General features: G+C 46.1%; 1 protein-coding gene across 1 annotated transcript in view; it reads right to left on the reverse strand.

Moving 5' to 3' along the window:
* The window catches only part of LOC137788668 (cadherin-12-like), a 103,005-nt gene that overhangs the window by 18,499 nt on the left and 66,007 nt on the right, over positions 1 to 18,499 (reverse strand). The window contains exons 6-7 of the mRNA XM_068581660.1: positions 17,691 to 17,878; positions 2,640 to 2,893 (exon numbers count right to left, since the gene is read on the reverse strand). Of these exons, the coding sequence (XP_068437761.1) occupies positions 2,640 to 2,893; positions 17,691 to 17,878 (442 nt within the window). The remainder of the gene's footprint in view (positions 1 to 2,639; positions 2,894 to 17,690; positions 17,879 to 18,499) is intronic.

Raw genomic sequence — 18,499 nt, forward strand, 5'->3', positions numbered from 1 at the left:
TTGTTCGAGCTTTCAGTCCGTGTCTTCGGTGTGATTTGCGATGCGGACGTTCGAAGGCGAGAGGCCAAAAGTTCAGTCTGGAAAACTCACTCCAACTTTTGGGAAGCTCATCGAGAAGCGGCCAACAATGCAGAATTCATGAGGCCCCTTTGTTTCCCCGCAGCCAGAGTTAACTCCAGCTCTATACTAATAGAAGAATCAGACTAAAAGACTAAAAGCATGATTCCCTATGCATGATGGGTCATGGAGTCTATTCTTCTGAAGTGACGAATGCGCGGCCGCTCTCCGAATGCACACAAATGAACAGATGTCAGATGTGCTTTTTGATAAATATTTAAAGTGCCGGAGACAAATACGCTGCTTTTTTTTGCTTTGCAAAGATTGCCACTTGCTGTATTCTTTTGTTTTCCCTGGAATAAAATATTAATCATAAAAAAAAACAACTTGCGTGCACGTAACAGGTATTTGTGCTATATCTGCACGGCGATACATAATCCAAGAACCATCACCGCAATGCGCCCGAGCGGAGAGCAGCGACTGAGAGAGGAAGGTCCGAAACAAAAAGGTTCTCATGCATCTTTTAGGAATGCACTTCTTTTGTCTTTTGCAGGTCTATTGTTATCCGCCACTCAAGTTTCATGCTGGAACTCAGGGTGACGTGCGTGTGTGTGTGTGTGTGTGTGTGTGTGTATGTGTGTACTCGTGTGGTTGCACGAACGCGAGTCCAGCGTGTCGGATCTGTAAAACAGAGCAGGGGCGTTTGAGTCCCACCGGATAATTACCCAGGAGACACTGCACCGCGCCTCGTCAGATGACTTAGGACATTTTGTTTGTCCTTTTTCTAAAAAAATTCACAGCCAAACGTCTAAGTTCCATGAAAAAACAATGAAAATGTAAGAAATGAATTCAAGCAAATAAAATAAAACTATAGGAAAAAAAACGACTTTGCATTAATATTCCGTATCTTTCGCTCTGTACTGTCACACCAAACTACTGATGAGCTGTCATGTTCAATTTAGATTGTGTGAATTCTTGCAGTGTCTTCAGTGTGTTGCGTGTATTAACTTACTAATTCAAAATGTGGGCAGAGAATAAAAGCTTCGTCTGTGATGTGCCACGAGTGTTGAACAGAAGAATTCTGACAAAAACATAATGCAGCCACTTCACAGCTACACACACACTGTGCTACACACACACTACACATTTATATCACAAACAATCTATCATCTTACAGCATCCAACTGCATGGGAACAGTTGTACACTCTCCATTTTGGATGAAACTTTTCAAAAGGACAGACCGTTACATCATTGGGCTGAGTATGTGTCCCCTATAGTGGATGTCAGCCAAAGGGCAAAGCCGACAGTATATATATATATATATATATATATATATATATATATATATATATATTTATGCACGTTAGCTCCCTCGACCAATAAGACTCGTGGCATCCATCCATAAATCAATCTGCAGCTCTCAGGGTCAAGGGAAGTGAGTGGTGGGGTCCACAGTCCTCTGCATGTCCGTATTGCGCAACGTTGTAGCCCCGCCCTCGTTATCCGGGGGTCCAATCAAATGCAAGGGATCTGATTTAAATCCCTCTTAAATATCCGCTCAGTTTTAAGGAAAGGCTTCTGCATCCAACAGGTGAGAGGCAACAATACAAATCAAACTGCATGGCGGCCTGAGGGGAGGTTTTTTAGGACGGCGATAGCTAAAGCTGAAGCTAACGGGGCCGCTAATACAGTTATACTATCGTCTCTGCACCGCAACGTCGCCGCCGCGTCCCGGAGCTGCCGGGAGATGATTGCGAGCGTGATTTTACATGACAGTGACAATGTCAAACGTTCTGCATAGTTTGATTAGTCCTCTGATTGAGTAAAGCTGACAATACTCTCAAGATTAAAGCCGCGATGACATCGATGCATGGCGACTGGAGACATTGATGAATGGATTAGAGTTCTAAAACCTTCAATCACTGGCTGCAGTATCGCAGTACTTCTCCCTTCAGCCCTTTTATCCTCGCGGGAGTAACGAGGGATATTTGGTTCAATAGTAAAGCCTCTCATGAAGAAGATGTGCAGTCGGATCCACTTCGCTCATAATCAGTAAGCAGAGTAAGATCCAGTGCGCCTGGATGATATACAAAGACATAACACTTCTTTCTCTATTTCTGTATAGATACAGCAGTGTAAAAAGGTGTTTTTCAAACAATGTATCCACAAATAAACCTTCTACTGCGTAAGAAAAAAATCATGTTCACCATAAAAATAATCTAAATAAGTCATAAGTAACCTAAAATAATCATGACCATAGGTTGTGGCATTTTACCCCTAGCGGTGCATTATTTTATGGAGCCCATATAAAGAGCTATTCCCATTACCACAGCCGAAGTAATCGACTGTAAAATCAGACACAAGTGCATAGAAGCCGAATGTGTGTGTGTGTGTGTGTGTGTGTGTGTGTGTGTTTCTTAACTTGTAACCAGCGCGCTCTGGGGCCCGTCTTAACTACCGGACCCCACTGTTTTCCCTGTATTTCATTTGATGCTTCTTCCACACGGAGTTCAACACAGTTGTTCCTGAAACTCGGGTGTGTAAAGAGTATTCTGTGTCAGACTGAAGAGATTAACTCTACCTGACTGGACTGCTGCTGGCATCTAAATCCTGCGCCGTCACCGCTCCGATAATGGTGCCCGCGGGTGTGTCCTCGTACACATCCATCACATAGGAGGGCTTATTGAACACCGGGGGCTCATCCACATCCAAAACGTTAATCTTCACTGTTGCCGTGTCTTTGAAGGCCCCGAAGCTTTGGAAGCGTGGATCCAGATGAGCGTTGGAGGCATCTACCTTGAAGGTGTACGCCTTCTTGCTTTCATAGTCCAGGGGCTTTAAAAAGAGAAAGAGAAAAAGAGTCCAGTTAACGTTGCTTTTACAGCTCATTTTGAAACCCCCTTAACGTTGTGCTGGTACAGCACGCGGTTGCACTTCTGCTCTAATTTACTTTCTCTGCGGCGTTCATCCTGTAAGAGCACTTGAAGAAATGCAGTAAGTGAACAAGAGCATCCGCGTTGACAGCGAGATTGCCCTCTGCTTATTTTTTCTGTCAGCATTTTCAAGGATGAGTAACTGCAATCAATTGTAAACATCAGCCTCCTCATATCCAATAAATGTCAGTGCATTTGGAAGATTTTCAATGTTTATGTTGTCAGTCAAAATGCATTGAAAGCGCCGTGCAGCCCGTAGAGCAGAACTTAAGTAGCACCCAACGCAGATATGATGTCACAAACGATGAGAACACTCGTGTTGCTTAACGGCACTTATGTTGTCACTCAGAATACATGAGATGTGATGTGAATAAAGCAGAGCAGAACTCACGTCACAGATGATGATAACATGTTTGTTGCTTTACAAGATGCAGCGTGTAGCATCTAGCGGAAATGTAACGGAAAAAGATGGCCGACGCAAAAACGTAAATGTCCTCATCTAGAGTCAGTGTTTGGTTTGTGTGTTCTGACTTATTGGAAAATGGAGGTTTATGTTGTCACTCAAAATACATAAGATGTGATGATAACACTTTTGTTGCTTTAAAAGGTGCAGTGTGCGGCGAGGTAGCGGCGAGGTTGCTGATCGCAACCAACGGAAAAAGATGGCGCAAAAGACGCAAAAACGTAAATGTCCTTATCTCGAGTCCATGTTTGGTTTGTGTGTTCTGGCTTATTGGAAAATGGAGGTTTTTCTGCATGCTTATACACTTCTTGATCATAAAATATCCCATTACCTCCAAAAGATCCCCCTCGATACGCTCAGTCAATAGCAGGGTGGGACCTCTCCTACAGTATTACCTGTGAGACACATTATAGTTCCTGGCTCAGATCAATACCCCCCCCCCCTCAAGTCAAGCTGCACTTTCTTCAGCAAAAAGAAACGCCGCTCCTTTCCAAGAGTTCTCCCAACAGGAGCTTTCGAGGGGGTTTCATATGTTCCACCTCCTCAAGCTCCTGACATACCAGCTCAGGGTCAATTAGTCCGAGGCGAGAGGTGGAATCTGAATCCTCGGAGGTGTAAACATCCGACGGCGGTGACACCCGTGTTTTTCTCCGCGCCCGTGCCCGTCTCCAGGCCTCTCATGCGTGACCGAGTGGACTCGGCGAGCTTGCTGTCGGTCACGCTCCGCCCGCCCCGCGGTCACATGAGAGGCATTCCTTTCGTGTGTATTTCAAAATTGACGAACGTGTTAAACCGCGGCGGCAGCGGCGCTATCTTCACCGCCTCAGGGCTCGAGCTCCTGGAGGGCTGCTCCAAAAGACACCGACCAAAAAACAGCTGGTGATGACACGGCGAGGTGTCGGTACGCTAAGAGACACACAGGCAGCGGGGGAGGGGGGGAGGCATGAGAGGAGGAGGAGGAGGAAGAAGAAGATGGAGGAGGGGAAGAAGAAGAAGAAGGGGGGGTAAGAAGATGGAGGAGGAGGACAAGGAGGAGGGGAAGAAGATGAAGAAGATGGAGGAGGGGAAGAAGAAGAAGGGGGTAAGAAGATGAATTAGGAGGAGGGGAAGGAGAAGCTAAAGAAGAAGGAGGAGGGGAAGAAGAGGAAGAAGAAGAAGGGGGTAAGAAGGAGGAGGAGGAGGAGGAGGGGAAGGAGAAGCTAAAGAAGAAGGAGGAGGGGAAGAAGAAGAAGAAGAAGAAGAAGAAGAAGAAGAAGAAGAAGAAGAAGAAGAAGAAGAGGAATATGAAGGAGGGGAAGAATAGATTAAGAAGGGAAAGATAAAGGAGGTGAAGCAGAAGAAGAAGGAGGGGAAGAAGGAGAAGGAAAGATGAAGGAGGAAAAGGAGATAGAGGGGAAGAAGAGGAAGATGGAGGGGAAGCAGAAGAAGATGAAGATGAAGAAGAAGGGGAAGAAGAAGAGAAATCTTCTTTTGAGGTGAGTTAAACATGCATTAGCGTCTCGTTAGCGCGCCGCCACTAGAAAGGATCGGAGGCTTTGCCGTCCTGCTTTCACGGCGGCAGCAGAAGCTTCTGGAGTCCTCTGTCTTCCCTCCATTGCAATAGTTTCACACTCTTGCTGCTGCAGCAGGTGTCCGTAAAAAAAAGGAAGAAGAAGAAGGAGGAGTGAGAGGCAAGCCAATCTGAAAGCAATCATTGACCATCAACCAGCATGATTGGTTTGATTACAGTGCACCAGATGCAACCGGCGGCTCGGCGCCGCTGTAAGATCCTTCAACAGGAAATACACTCTGTCCCTTTCAATCTCTCTCATGAAGTGACAACACCTAGCGAAAGGCCGAGCTCCCCGAAAGCAAGGCTTTCCAAATGGGATTCATCGCGGCTGTCACTCAAACGCTGATTGCCACGATCAAACCCAAAGACTTCCCGTCAACTCACATGTCCAAAGTAGCCTACAACTTTGAGTATTGGACACAATTAAGACCTTTTTACTATTTGAGATGTATATGATACTCAATCGGGAAAAGAAAAGGGCCACTTAAACATGATATGAATGAGTGATCACCTAATAAGAGACCCTCTTGTCCTGTACATCATAAATGTGCCTGAACCACCACGGAGACAGCGTTAGCATAGCTCAGCAGAAATCCACACACAGGTGGAGAAGAAGGAGGAGGAGGAGGAAGAGGGGGGAGGGCGATGCCGGCGAGGTGGACAGCGGGAGGTGTGCGTGACGCAGGCCTCATTAGCCATCGTCTCACGGGGGACCAGAGAGACGCTTTGCTTTCCATCTCAACATGCTGCATCATTCACCGCAGTGAGGATACAGGCCCCGGACGCTGCACCTTTATGGCCGCCTGATTTGTGTGTGATCGCCTGCTGGCGGGGGACGTTGTGTTGTGCGGCGTGATGAGGAAACACACACCGCTCTCTGAGCGAGCACAACCTGCATCCGAGAGTTTACATGTCACAAATTACTGCACATACAGAAAAGAGTTCAGGCAGCTAATACTAAAGAGCTAGCAACTAGAAGCTAGCTGGCCGCTGCTCACCGACTCTAAATGAACTCCCTGCTCCATCGTTGAGTTTAACTCCGGCTAACGGTAGCTAGCTTGTTTTGGGATCAGTCGTGGTCAGCTCAGTGACACCACCTCAGACTCGTGCAGCTATCTTGCTAGAACTACAATTGCTAGCATGTTAATCCAGCGTTACAGAGCCGAAAAACATTTGTTTGAGTGGTTTGGTTTTACTAAAAGTTGCGCTCGTCGTCTTCAGAGACGGCCAGCAAAAGGCAGCTAATACAAAGAGCTAGCAACTAAAAGCTAGCTGGCCGCTGCTCACTGAATCTAAATGAACTCACTGCTCCATCATTGAGTTTAACTCCAGCTAACGGTCGCTAGGTTAAAGAGCTAGTAAAAGAGCTGGCTAGCACAAGAGAAACCCAATAGGTTTAAGTTAGGTTAAAATGGACAAGAAAAATTATATTTGTTTGGTTTGGTTATTAAATCAAAGTTCTGGCAGTCATTCTGAGTTGAGCAAACATACTTGCATATATTTGTTTGTTTTCTCCTGTTCTTTTTGGCTATTTGTTTGGTTTTGGTTGTGTTCAATGCTTTTCTGGTATGGTCTTTTTTTGTTTGCCACCATTTGGGTCGTGTTTATGCTTTGCATATCTGTGGAAGCACTTTGTAAACCCTGTTTTTAAAAGTGCTATATAAATAAAGTTATTATTATAACAAAATTCAAACTGATTATTCCCTCTACTTGCCAAAGAGTTGAGTGACTGCATACCTGCCACCAGGGGGCGGGTTTCATGACCTCGAAAGCCTCATAGCACATCTAAACAATGTCAGATGATTTTTTTTTGTTGTACACTCATTTGACACTTCACTGAACATAAAGTAGTTAATTTGACATATTCATCCATTCTGTTTCACACTGTCGTCGGGACGGAGAGGTTTTTGCTCTTATTAAAGGTACTTATTAAGGAGCAAAGAAAAGAGATGACGACGGAGGAACAAATCGCAGCTCGTTTCCTCAGCAGGCGGAGGAGAGAGAGCAATTCACAGACAGCCATATGATTAACTTTCAAGCACGTCTCTGGGTTTAATTTACACTCCCTGGTTTGGGTGTGGAACAGCAATGTTGAGAGCTCCACCGCCGTTTTCTTTATGTGCCAATGTCCAAGTATGTCTGAGGATATCTGTTGTTAACTAGGAATAAAATGAGGCCAGGGAAGGGGTAATGAGAAACTCAGAGTTAATGAGAAGACGTGCTAATGTGTCAACGCTTGACTTGGGGAGAATCAAATCAGATCGGGAGGCCATGAGGGAAATTTCTCAGAAAAGAGGAAAAAAAGAAAAGGACCGATAATTCTGACTGTGTATCATTTCGTCTTTCCCCTCCCATCCTTCCTGGAAGATGACCTACTTATGCGCTCAGAACCGGTGCTGTACGAGTAAAGCGTCAACCGTATCCGCGCACACATGCATCCTTAAGCAAGTTGCACACACCTATGCATGTTCAATTACGCGTTTGAAGTGTCTCATTATGGCGCCGCTGGCGTGTTGCAGCTCTTGCGGGTTCGCACGGACACAACAAGGAAGTGTATCAGCGGAGGAATTTGTAAGGAGGACAGACCGAGTTCCTCTCGTGTCAGTGCTGCTGCTCTTCAACATCACAACAGAACACACTTGAAATTCCAGACATGGTGCAGCGCCCTTTGATATGTAAATGTGCACCTTCATTGCACTGGCAGTGATACTGAATGAAGGAACTTTATTATTTTTTTCTTGCCAGTTGAACCTGTTATGTTCCAAGGGAATTTGTTAATTTATAACAGAGGGCTGGTGGTGGTGGTGATGGAGGGGGGAGGGGGTGGGTGACTAATCAGGGCATCGCAGGTACAATATTACACTTCAAACACATTGCATGAAAAAGAGTCCTTACATTGTCAGATTCAGACTGAACAATGGACGTGTCAGCTGGTGATGATGTGCTGAGAGGAAATCAATGAAGTGAAATCAGTTTCTGACCCCCCCCCCCCCTCCCCGCCCATCCCCATCTTATAGCATGTGCAGAGTGTGAGTTGCAGCTTCTTTTCCTTGGGTTTGCTGGGTATTTTTGGGAGAAGCAGCGAGCGTATCAAATAGCTTCTTCTCGGTTTCGTTGTGCGTTCAGTTCACTGTCAGGACGGCAGAGTTCAATACTTTCCTCAAATCTCAGCCAAGCTCGCCCCCCTCCCCTCTCGCCTCCCACCCGCCCCCCGCCGAACCTTTTTAGTACGGACTCTGTCTAAAGTAACATGCAAACAGGACGCAAATCTAATGTTACCGTAACTTCGCGAATATTTGCGCAATCAACGTGATTCCAACAGATTCTGGGAGGCAAGGTAACAAATCTCTAAAAAGCCCGCACATGGACAGGAATTAAAGTCTACAACATGGACTCTGAATGCTCTGTGATGCAAACCAACCTGTTTGAGAAGATGTAAAATAGGTTCCATTTCATTTCTGTAATCTCAAAAGCTTTGATCATGTTTATTTTTAATTGTTTAGAAGATGAACATAATGAAAATTCACATACTTCTTAGTTTTTACACACTGTTTTAAGTCTTCATAAAATATAATAATGACAAACACCTGCCAGATTTTGAAACTCCTGAAAAAAGGAGCAGCATAATGTTGCCAAAAGGACATTTTTTGACAAATGTATTGATAAAACAGACATAAAGGACCAGACAAACTGTTATTATTACGGTAGTAAAAGGGTTAAAGAATCGCTATCGCACCCCGGCGAGTCATTAGCGCGGCTGATTTCATTTGTTTGTGCTGAACACAGGTTTTACCTGAAGAGATTCAACGGGGTGGAAAAAATAAATAATGCAAGTGTTTTAATCTGTGATGTGCAGAGTCGTCTTTAATCCATTTACCAGGGTATTATGTATTTACAATACCTTGTGTGACTCATTAACACCCACTCGCACCATCCACCCTCCGAGAGCGAACACACACCGGAGAGCTCAGCCAGACGCGCTGAGAATATCACACGTCTCTTAATTGCGGCCGTGTGAGGCGGCGCCGTTCCTCCACGCGGCCATTAGGCGTCCGGGTGCTTAATTCCGGCGAGGCCGATGGACCTCCTGATCCCTGGCGACGGCGCCCATCCACTGGGGAGCTAATGAGTTGCCCGTTTGGCTTTGCGGTGAGCGCTAATAGCCCCCGACGAGCGCGTCTCCGACGAGTTGAACGACTCATTTCCCGGGGACGTTGCTGCCCGGCTTCAAGGTGAAGACGAAGAAGAACAATAAAAGTTCCCAGAGATTTTTTTGAGAGGAGACAATCGTGAACTTGTGACGATCGGTTTTGAGCGTCCTGCGTTACGTACGAGTGCCTCCTTCATAAGGTCGCCGCCGCAGTCGTAAAAAAAAGACAGTTCGGCAAGACGGCGCCGTACAGCAGGACGGTGAAGAAAGCCGTCGTTGCGCCACGAGCGAGTGACTGACCATGCAGCTCAATGAGCTTACCGGTAGCAGAGGAAAAAAAGCTCAACACTTCTTCATAAGGTCGCCGCAGCAGTCGTTGACTGACAGTTTGGCAAGACGGCGCTGTGCAGAAGGACGCTAAAGGCCATCGTTGCGCCACGAGTAGGCGACTTACCACAGAGCACTAGGAGCTTACCAAGAGCAGAGGAAAAGCTCAAGAGCCCAAGAGAGACATTTTAAAGGACGGGGGAGGGAGTGTTGTGGAGGCGTCCTCGGTTGCGTATGAGCGCCTCCTTCATGAGGTTGCCGCGGCCGCAGCAGTCATTGTTGACTGACAGTTCGGCAAGACGGCACCGTGCAGAAGGACCTCAACATGCACAAGAGAGCCATTTGTTGTCCCTCTGAATACCACAGAGGAGGGGAGGGGGGAGTGTTCCAGCACTGTGGAGAAGAGATGCTCACTTTATTGTGCTGCCATCAGTCACATGGGTTTGTGTCCTTGGCTGCCTCGAAGCATCTTCACCCCTCGCACACTCCCCCCTTCAGAGTACTCACAACAGTGGAGTGTCATCTGAGAGCCTTGCCAGCAGCCTCGTCCACACTGCAGTGGAGTGGAGTGACTGTGAAAGACTTGCGCTGCCACTCTTAATAGGCCGGGGTTAGCCATGGGATGAGCCCCGAGACTCTGGTTTAATCTATTACACCCACGCCTCCCCCGGGCCGCCAGAGAGAAGCCACTCCGTCGACTCCGAGCGCCGCCCCCCCCCCCCCCCCCCCCCCCACCTCCTCCTCTTTGTGCTAATTCACTCACACATAACCAGACAACACACGTAAAGACACACACACATTGCTCCCCTGCTTTGCTCGCTCGGTGAGGTGTTATTCATTCGCGTCGGGCACCTGGATGTCCCGTTGTTCTCAGGTATTGTTCCCATTCTCGTCTCTCTTTTCGACTTCCTTTCACGGCCGAGGCCTGAAATAACTCATTCCGCCTCCCACTGGAACATTCAGCGCTATAATCAATAGATTAGATTCAACCCCCCGTCTGTGAGCAAGGCTCAGAGTCGGTATCCTGCCGCCGCTGAGCTCTTAATGCTATCAGTTTTAAGCTATTATATATCGCATTCACCCGGTGGCAATTTAGAGATTATACAACAAACACTTTCACGAGGTAAAGGGCGTTCTGTCGCGGGTGTGTACGACGTGTCCTTGTGGGAGTCGGATAATACCGGCAGCATCAAAGCGGCGCTCCTCACGTCCTTTCTGGCCCTCCGTCAAAGTCCGCAGTTCGTTCATTACATCGCTGCCAGTGTCTCATTGAGAGCGGGAGGCGGCAACAGCTTCCACTTCTTCTGAAATGATTTAATGTTGAAACGGGCCCAGTAATGGCGTTTCTGACGGAGAGAAATTAGACCGCAGTCACCGTCTGACTTTAGAGGAATTAAGTCCTTAATTGATGGCAGGGACGGATGGAAAAGGCCGTCTTGCCTCGGCGCTGCCGGCGGCGGCGACTTCAGGGGAAGTTTAAGTGGCAGCCGCGGCAATCGAGGCAATTAGTGGCATTTTTTGTTTTTGGATGCGAATGTTTATTAGTGTTGCTGCTGTCGGGGTGACGAGCTCTTCTTCTTAAATGCCAACGCGACGCTGCGACATTAATCACTGTGATGCGCTGCCACTTCCAAAAAAACAAAGTCCATTCGCGCAAGACGGAAGGTATCAAAGACAACTCTAATTCACGTTTAGTTTACGGCTATTTTACTGTTGTACAACAATGAAATGATAACTAATATTGTTTAATAATGTTTTAATATTATGTATTCCCTCTTTTCTGATGTGCTAGGTGTCAGTCGAGATAGCGAGTTACCTAGTTATTGAGACATCGGCTCTCATATGTGTGTATATATATAAATAAATAAATATAGAAATGTGTGTTTGTGAGGTCTGCAGCAGAAGCTCCTCGATCAATGCACCGTGGCGGCCAGTGGAGAGGGGTGTGTGTGTGTGTGTGTGTGTGTGTGTGTGTGTGGGGGGGGGGTTCAGTGTGTTCGGTGAGAAGATCGTCCCCGTTTTAAAACCCTCCCTCTGAACGTGAGCCAGTAAACAAGGCGCTGCTCCTCGAGGCCAGAACACATTTCAATTACACGTATCTTCATCTCTTCTCCTCCCAGGAGGCCGACAAACATGCAAATACACAACTGGCATTTAATCTTACTTTGAAAAATTCTTTCCCCGACACAACCCAAGGTTATCGTGTCGCAGTGTCGCGTGCCCGCGTTCGTCTGCATGTTTTTTCCCGGGTGTTCTCTGGTGGATTCACCTATTGTCCCTCTTAATCCTATGTTTAGCAGACGGGATGTGCAAACCTCTCTCCTCGCCTCAGTGACTCCTCTTTCCTCCTCTTTCCTCCTCTCCTCTCGCATCGTCCCGTGAACCATCCCTCCGCCTGATCCTCTTATCACAACCAACATTCCAGAGTCTCTAATTTGGGGATCTGGCAAACGAGCGTCCCGGAGCACCACGCGGCTTTTCGTCTCCGTCCCGCTGTGGGTTTTTATTTTATTTCATTTTCCCGACGTCAGTACAAGAGATGAGAAGTCAAAAGAGACACCGAGAGGAGAGGAGAGAGAGGAGAGAGAGGGAGGCAGTGAGATGGATTGTCTGCACACATTTGCACACCTGTCTCTGGGGATCTTCCACCGATCTGAAATGAGACACGTCTGTGGGCGGGTCAGTATTCTGGGAACACGGCGAACAACTCATAAAGGCTTCATCTGCAGCTCCTCTGCACCTTTTTACCTTTTTCCACAGGCATCATCCTCTTTCCTCCTCTCGCTATCTCCCTCCGTCCATGTCCTGTTAATATCGCAATCCCACGAGCGCACAGAGGCGCATGTTGTTCAGTAAATTACACGGGACGGTCAGTTAAGGACCCCCCCCCCCCCCCCCCCCCCGCGCTCACCGATAGACAATACCTTTTGTGCAGCAGCTTACCGCTGCAGGGAATACATCACACTGCCTGCTCGCTATGTGGCGGTATATCAAAGAGTGCGAGGGAAACAATGGACGGGGGGGGAGATGCATCCTCGCCGTCCGTTGAGGCGACACACAAATAACTGTCCTCATTAACATCATAATTGCTTCTTGTGTCGTTCTGTTATTGCATTACCGTCAATGAGAAGGTCACGATGCGATGATCTATCGCCGTGCTCACGAGCACATTAAGCACATGTGAGATACTTTCAGGACGCACACGCGTGTGTTCGTGCAAGAGGCCGCTGCTTTACAGCGAGCAGGGAATCGGCTGCAGGTTTTTTGGGCTTTAAAAGGATCACACAGCTTTGTGTGCTAAAACATGTACCAGTTAGTGAACACCTCTTCTGTTACATCTAAGAAACAAACAAACACATGAAGATTTGCACATCTTGCGTCACCCTGAAAGGCGCCAGAACAGATTCAATCTGCTCCGTTTGCAATCAGAGGAAATGCTTCCTGTTTCCAGTGAAAGAAACAAACTCATGAAGCATTAGCTCTCCTTCAAAAGTGAGCTGTAGAGGTGAACGAGCATGAAAGAGATGTACTCGTGAGACTAATGAGAAACACACTTTAACCTTTTGGAAACTGTACGCGAAAATTTCAAGTCCCATTTTAAGTCCCAGCATGCCCCATTCAGACAATCTTTTGATATAAAATAAGTAATTTGTCCATTGTTGAACTGAACGACACAGTTTTTTGATTGAAACTCCTTCCTAACAGGACAAGACTTTGTTTTATTGTGATTCTGATTCTTTAGGTCCTAATCTTTCCATAAAGGTGTCTTATTGACGCTCCAGGAGGCTTTTTGGGGAATCTGGCTCATATCATGCTGGATGTTCATATGTTCATGTTCAGATCTAGAGACTAAACTAGTGAGGAAGTGAATTTGAAGTCTGAGGGACTTTATTTCTAAACGAGGCCATTTGGTGATGAATAAAAACTGATCCGGTTATTTTCAAACTCCTTGTGACTTAAACGATGTCTCCAATGAGCCGTGAGCCTCTTCTGACAAGATGTCGCCGTGTACGTTTCCATTGAAAGCGTCTCAGCTGCTGAAATGTCCCCGAAACTTTAAAAGACTTTTTTTTGTGAGAAATAGACGATAAGTCATTCAGGGAAAAAAAGAAATCCATTTCATCCCGGGGATCCGAGCATTGCTTACAAATATCTCCACTTTCTGACATTAACATTTTTCTCCTTTTCCCCGTATCGAAGAGACATTTCGTGCTGTCTGCAATATGCAAACTCTGCGTTTTTTGTCCTTATTCCCTTTTCACACCGACAACACGGCATTTAAACTCTGCGCAGGTGTCGGCTTCATCCTGGCAAATCGGGAAACGCAGGAACCGGTCGAGACGAGGGAGACCACGTCCGTGTGCACCTCGTGGAGTCCGACGCCAACTCCAACACCATCACGTGGTCGCGCTTCCTGAGGCGCCGATCGCACCGGACGCCACTTTCAAAAGCTTTAAATACTCGCCGCGCTAAAAATCATTTCCAAAATGGATGCAAGCAGATGTGGCGCTCTTGCCTTTACGATATTTAAAAAAACTAAAAAACAAAGGAAAGAGTTCAGCGAACACCAGCATCTATTCCAGGAGTTGTGTCTGCATGACGAGAGCGTTCAGCTGTACTTGAGTCAGTTCGTCTTCTGAGCATCAGAGTCGTGTTTCCATCTAGAATTGTAAAGCTCTTCGTGATTAGTTACCGCTAACATTAGCGCCTTGTCGGATGGAAGCCATTTTCTTTTGAATTCCCCTAAAAACAGGAAGAAATAAAGCCCCGCCTCTCGCTTCATCCGATTGGCTGCCTTGGCCGACAGTGACGTTGACGAGCTGCGCGACGTAAAAAACGCTAGAAAGACGCGCTGCGCAGCGTTTAAAAGGCGCGCATGAAAGGCGTAGCATAAGAATACAACGGTTTCGCTCGCGAGACGGTTTTGAAACACGCGCCGGCTGTTCTGGAGACGCCCGACGCGAGGAAGCGCAAGCCGCTCGGTTATTTAGGAATCGCGGCTCTAAAACGCCAGAGAAGAAGAAAATTACCTGCGCTGAGGAAACGGACTCAAGAGGTAAACGAAAGTTACGAAGGTAACCACGGTTCTATGAATCCTGGATCACCGCCAGAGGCATTGTTTCACACTCCCTCTGGCGGTCAGTAAGGATGAAATAGAACAAACACACCTCATCCGGCCGGCGCCTCCGTACAGAGCACTCACAGAACGTCTAATGATGATTTCATTAATGCGACTGATGGAATATCTAATTCGGGCGCCTCTGTGTTGCATTGACGCGCATCGCGATCTTATGAAAGCAGGTGTAGCGTCTAAAAGTAGTCTCCTGGAACCTTAATGAGAAACTACCGCGAGTCCCTCCCTCTCATGAATGCATATTATCGCCCACCGCCAGCCAAGCCGAATGCACTCGGTGTCCAAAGAGAAATAAAAGCTCTGGCTCGCTCCAGCCGAGCCTGTGGGGGAGAGTAATAATAATATTTCTGTGTAGTGTGCTTGGATATTATGGATCCTGGCGTCTTTAAACCAGCCAGACCCCCGAGGAGAGCTCAGAATAAACACAAATGAAGGGAGATGGGGGGAGATTTTCACTTCATACACCGAAACATTCATGCATTTTTCTTCTCCCCCCAAAGCTGGATTTTTTCGGAGGAGCAGTCGTGACTCTCTTGCTGTATATTACTATTTGTTTGGTGTAAAATGAGTGCGGTTATTAATGGAATTATTTGGAGAAAACTTCCCCGTGATGGTTAACGCAGTGAACACTGTGGAACCAGTTTAGTCGCCAGACCTCTTTTCTCTGTTTGAGTCGTCGTAGGAACACCAAATTGATTCCAATACTTGTGTTTATTGTGTGTATTTGTTCAGCAAAGTCTTGGAAAAAAAATGGATATCTGCCAAAAAATCACTTTTAAATGATATTTTGATGGTAACTATGAACATCCAGCATGATATGAGCCAGATTCCCCAAAAATGCCTCCTGGAGCGTCAATAAGACCTTTATGGAAAGATTAGGACCTAAAGAATCAAAATCACAATAAAACAAAGTCTTGTCCTGTTAGGAAGGAGTTTCAGTCTAAAAACTGTGTCGTTCGGTTCAAAAATAGAAAATTATTACGTATTTTATGCCGACAGATTGTCTGAATGGGGCGTGCTGGGACTTTAAAATGAGAACGGGAGGATTTTCGCACTTGTTTTCCAAAAGGTTAAATCACTCCTCAGGGCTGAAGGACGTCATAAGGTCATGGAATTATTGAAATCTCCTCACACACATATATGTAGGCTGTTAATGAGTGGATTGCGTGATAACAGCTCTGTGGCTGAGCCCTCGCTGCAGCTCGGTTCCTCAGTCACGTCCTCCTTCCTCTCACCTCTGGCCATCGCCAGTCCTACACCTTTGGAAATGAGACGGTGGCTCTCGGAGGGTTTTCTGCTCTGAAATAATACTCGTCTCTAATATCACTGCTGCCGGTGAGCCACCCGACCAGTCGATTGCACCCCCCCCCCCCCCCACCTGCAAAATGCTGCACACCTGGTAAAAGATGGAATATGTGGAGAGGATATGGGAATAAAATGCAAACCGTTATCATATTTTCTGTGATTGCTCTGCTGTCAGAGACCTTTGGAGAGCGATACAGAACTTTGTTGAAGGTGAAATACCGTCACGAAAAAAAGTCATGACAAAAAAAGTTTTAAAAAAAGATGTCATAATTAGGAAAATATTTTTTTTTTTCCACTTTTTTTTGTCATGACTTTTTTTTGTCATAATGACCTTCCATGGTTTCCATAGAAAAGTCATGAAAAAATGTTGCCAAAACAAAAAAAAAGATTTTTTTTTGTCATAAAAAAATTATTATTATGATTTTCATAATAATATGAAAAATAATTCAATTTTTTTGTCATGACTTTTTTTGTCAAAACTTATTTTTTTTTTCCGAAAATGGGCTTCCACAAAGGTCATGACATAAAAAAAGTTGCCAAAAAAAAAAATATATTTTTTTAATTATATCTTTTTTTGGACTTTTTTTTATCATGACTTTTGTTTTGTCATGAATTTTTTTTTGTCATTACTTTTTTTCTGATGGAAATGGGCTTCCATAGTGGTCATGAATTTTTTTTTTCTGTCATACTTTTTTTGGTCAAAACTTTTTTTAATTATTGAAATGGGCTTCCACAGATTTCATAGAAAAGTCATGACAAAAAAAAGTCACCAAAAAAAAAAAAGATTATGATTTGTTTTGTTTTTTTTAGACTTTTTTTGTCATGACTTTTTTTTTGATGGAAATAAGCTTCCATAGAGGTCATGACAAGAAATAATAATAACTATGACATTTCCGCAGAAATGGGCTTCCATAGTTGGATGCCTATTAGCAACAAAAATTAAAAAGTAATAAAATGAAAACTTGGGATATAAACGAGATGCCGAGGCGTCCTGCAGCGGGTCATCGGGTCAGCGTGCACCTGAAGCATGAATCCATTTAGCACAGAGAGAAATAGCTCATAGCATCATAAATGAGTGAATTCTTAATAAATCGCAGGAACTCGCTCCGAGCTGCGCTTCAAGGACTCGAACACGAGCAGCGATCACACGACTAAAGATCACAGGTTCACGTCCCGGCATCTGCAGCAGCGTCCTGCTGTGGCGGCGTGGACACGCTTCCCCGCACACTCGTTAGAGTGTTTTAGCATATAGGCCATCTAGTTTGTGTTTATTATACAATATTCTGTTTTCAAGAGTTACTTCCTCTTCCTTTGTGCTGTGATGTTGATGTTGATGCCTCCGCCGCTGACATCACGCGGCACGTCGCTGTCAAGATGTGATGTGATTTATTGATGTTTCTCGGAGCTCTGCTTTGCATTTGTATTTTGCGGTAAGCTTGAATATAAAAGCAGATGTGTGTTTTATGTTAAAGCCACTCAATCATCCAGAGATGTGACACCAGCAAACATACCACTTCCTGCACTTTCAATGACTCCCATGTCTTAGAAATGCATTATGAACATACTGCTGGTGATGTTATGTAGCTATACGTCCTCATAGATATCCATGATGCTTTATAACAATAAACAATACCTGTACTAAAGCATTTCATAATGACTTATACATCATGATCTTGGGTTTTTGTTAAGTTTCCTGTTTTATTTTGAAAATCACAGCAAGGTGAGCATCTGATGATTCAACGTGTGTCTTAGTTTGGAGACTTCGTACCCGTTTGAGGATGATGATGCCCTCCTGGTTGTGTTCGTTGGTGGTGATGTCAAACATGGCGCCTCCGTCTCCGGGCACGATGGTGTACTCCACCTCGGCGTTCCTCCCGACGTCGAGGTCGTGGGCTTTGATCCGGCCGACGGCCGAGCCCACCGAGGACGACTCGGGAACCCGGAGGTGGAAGAAACCTGCCGACCGGACAAACAAACAAACAAACAAATCGGACCTTCATTCATTATCATCGCTGGAACTACCGGACGGAGCGCCGAAGCTCCTCACATCCTCTCATCCCTACATCCTCTCATCCTCGCGTCCTCTCATCCTCGCGTCCTCTCATCCTCGTGTCCTCACATCCTTGCATCCTCTCTCTTAATCGCCCGCAGGCGGAGCAGCCGATCTGCTCCGTCCGAAGTCGCCCGGTGGCTGTACGAGGCGTGACATCGTTCAAAGCCGGCGTGCTTGGACATGAAGGCTGCTCGGGCTTCCTTGTAATTGGCGAGTTCAACCTGTGCTGCAAAACACACGCGAGGCGCTGAAGGCGCCGCCGTGGAGGAGGAGGGGGGGGGGGGAATCTACAAGCAAACAAACTGTGAGGATTGATTGATTATCACTCACTCTCCCCCCTCCCCCCTCCACCCTTCCTCTCCTGCGCTTCCCCTCTCCGAGACGCTAGCGTTTGGGTTTGAACAATAGCATCTGCTCCTTCCAGAGTCGTGAAAAAAAAACTCGCTACCAATCCAGAGAGAACACCTGGTCGGCCGTTCAGTAACAGGAAAAACACAAAGGTGGTGTTGAACTGATCCTGAGGA

The sequence above is a fragment of the Clinocottus analis genome, unplaced genomic scaffold, assembly GCF_023055335.1.
Source record: "Clinocottus analis isolate CAN_PGR_092001 unplaced genomic scaffold, fCliAna1.0.p SCAF_18, whole genome shotgun sequence".
Lineage (NCBI taxonomy): Eukaryota > Metazoa > Chordata > Actinopteri > Perciformes > Cottidae > Clinocottus > Clinocottus analis.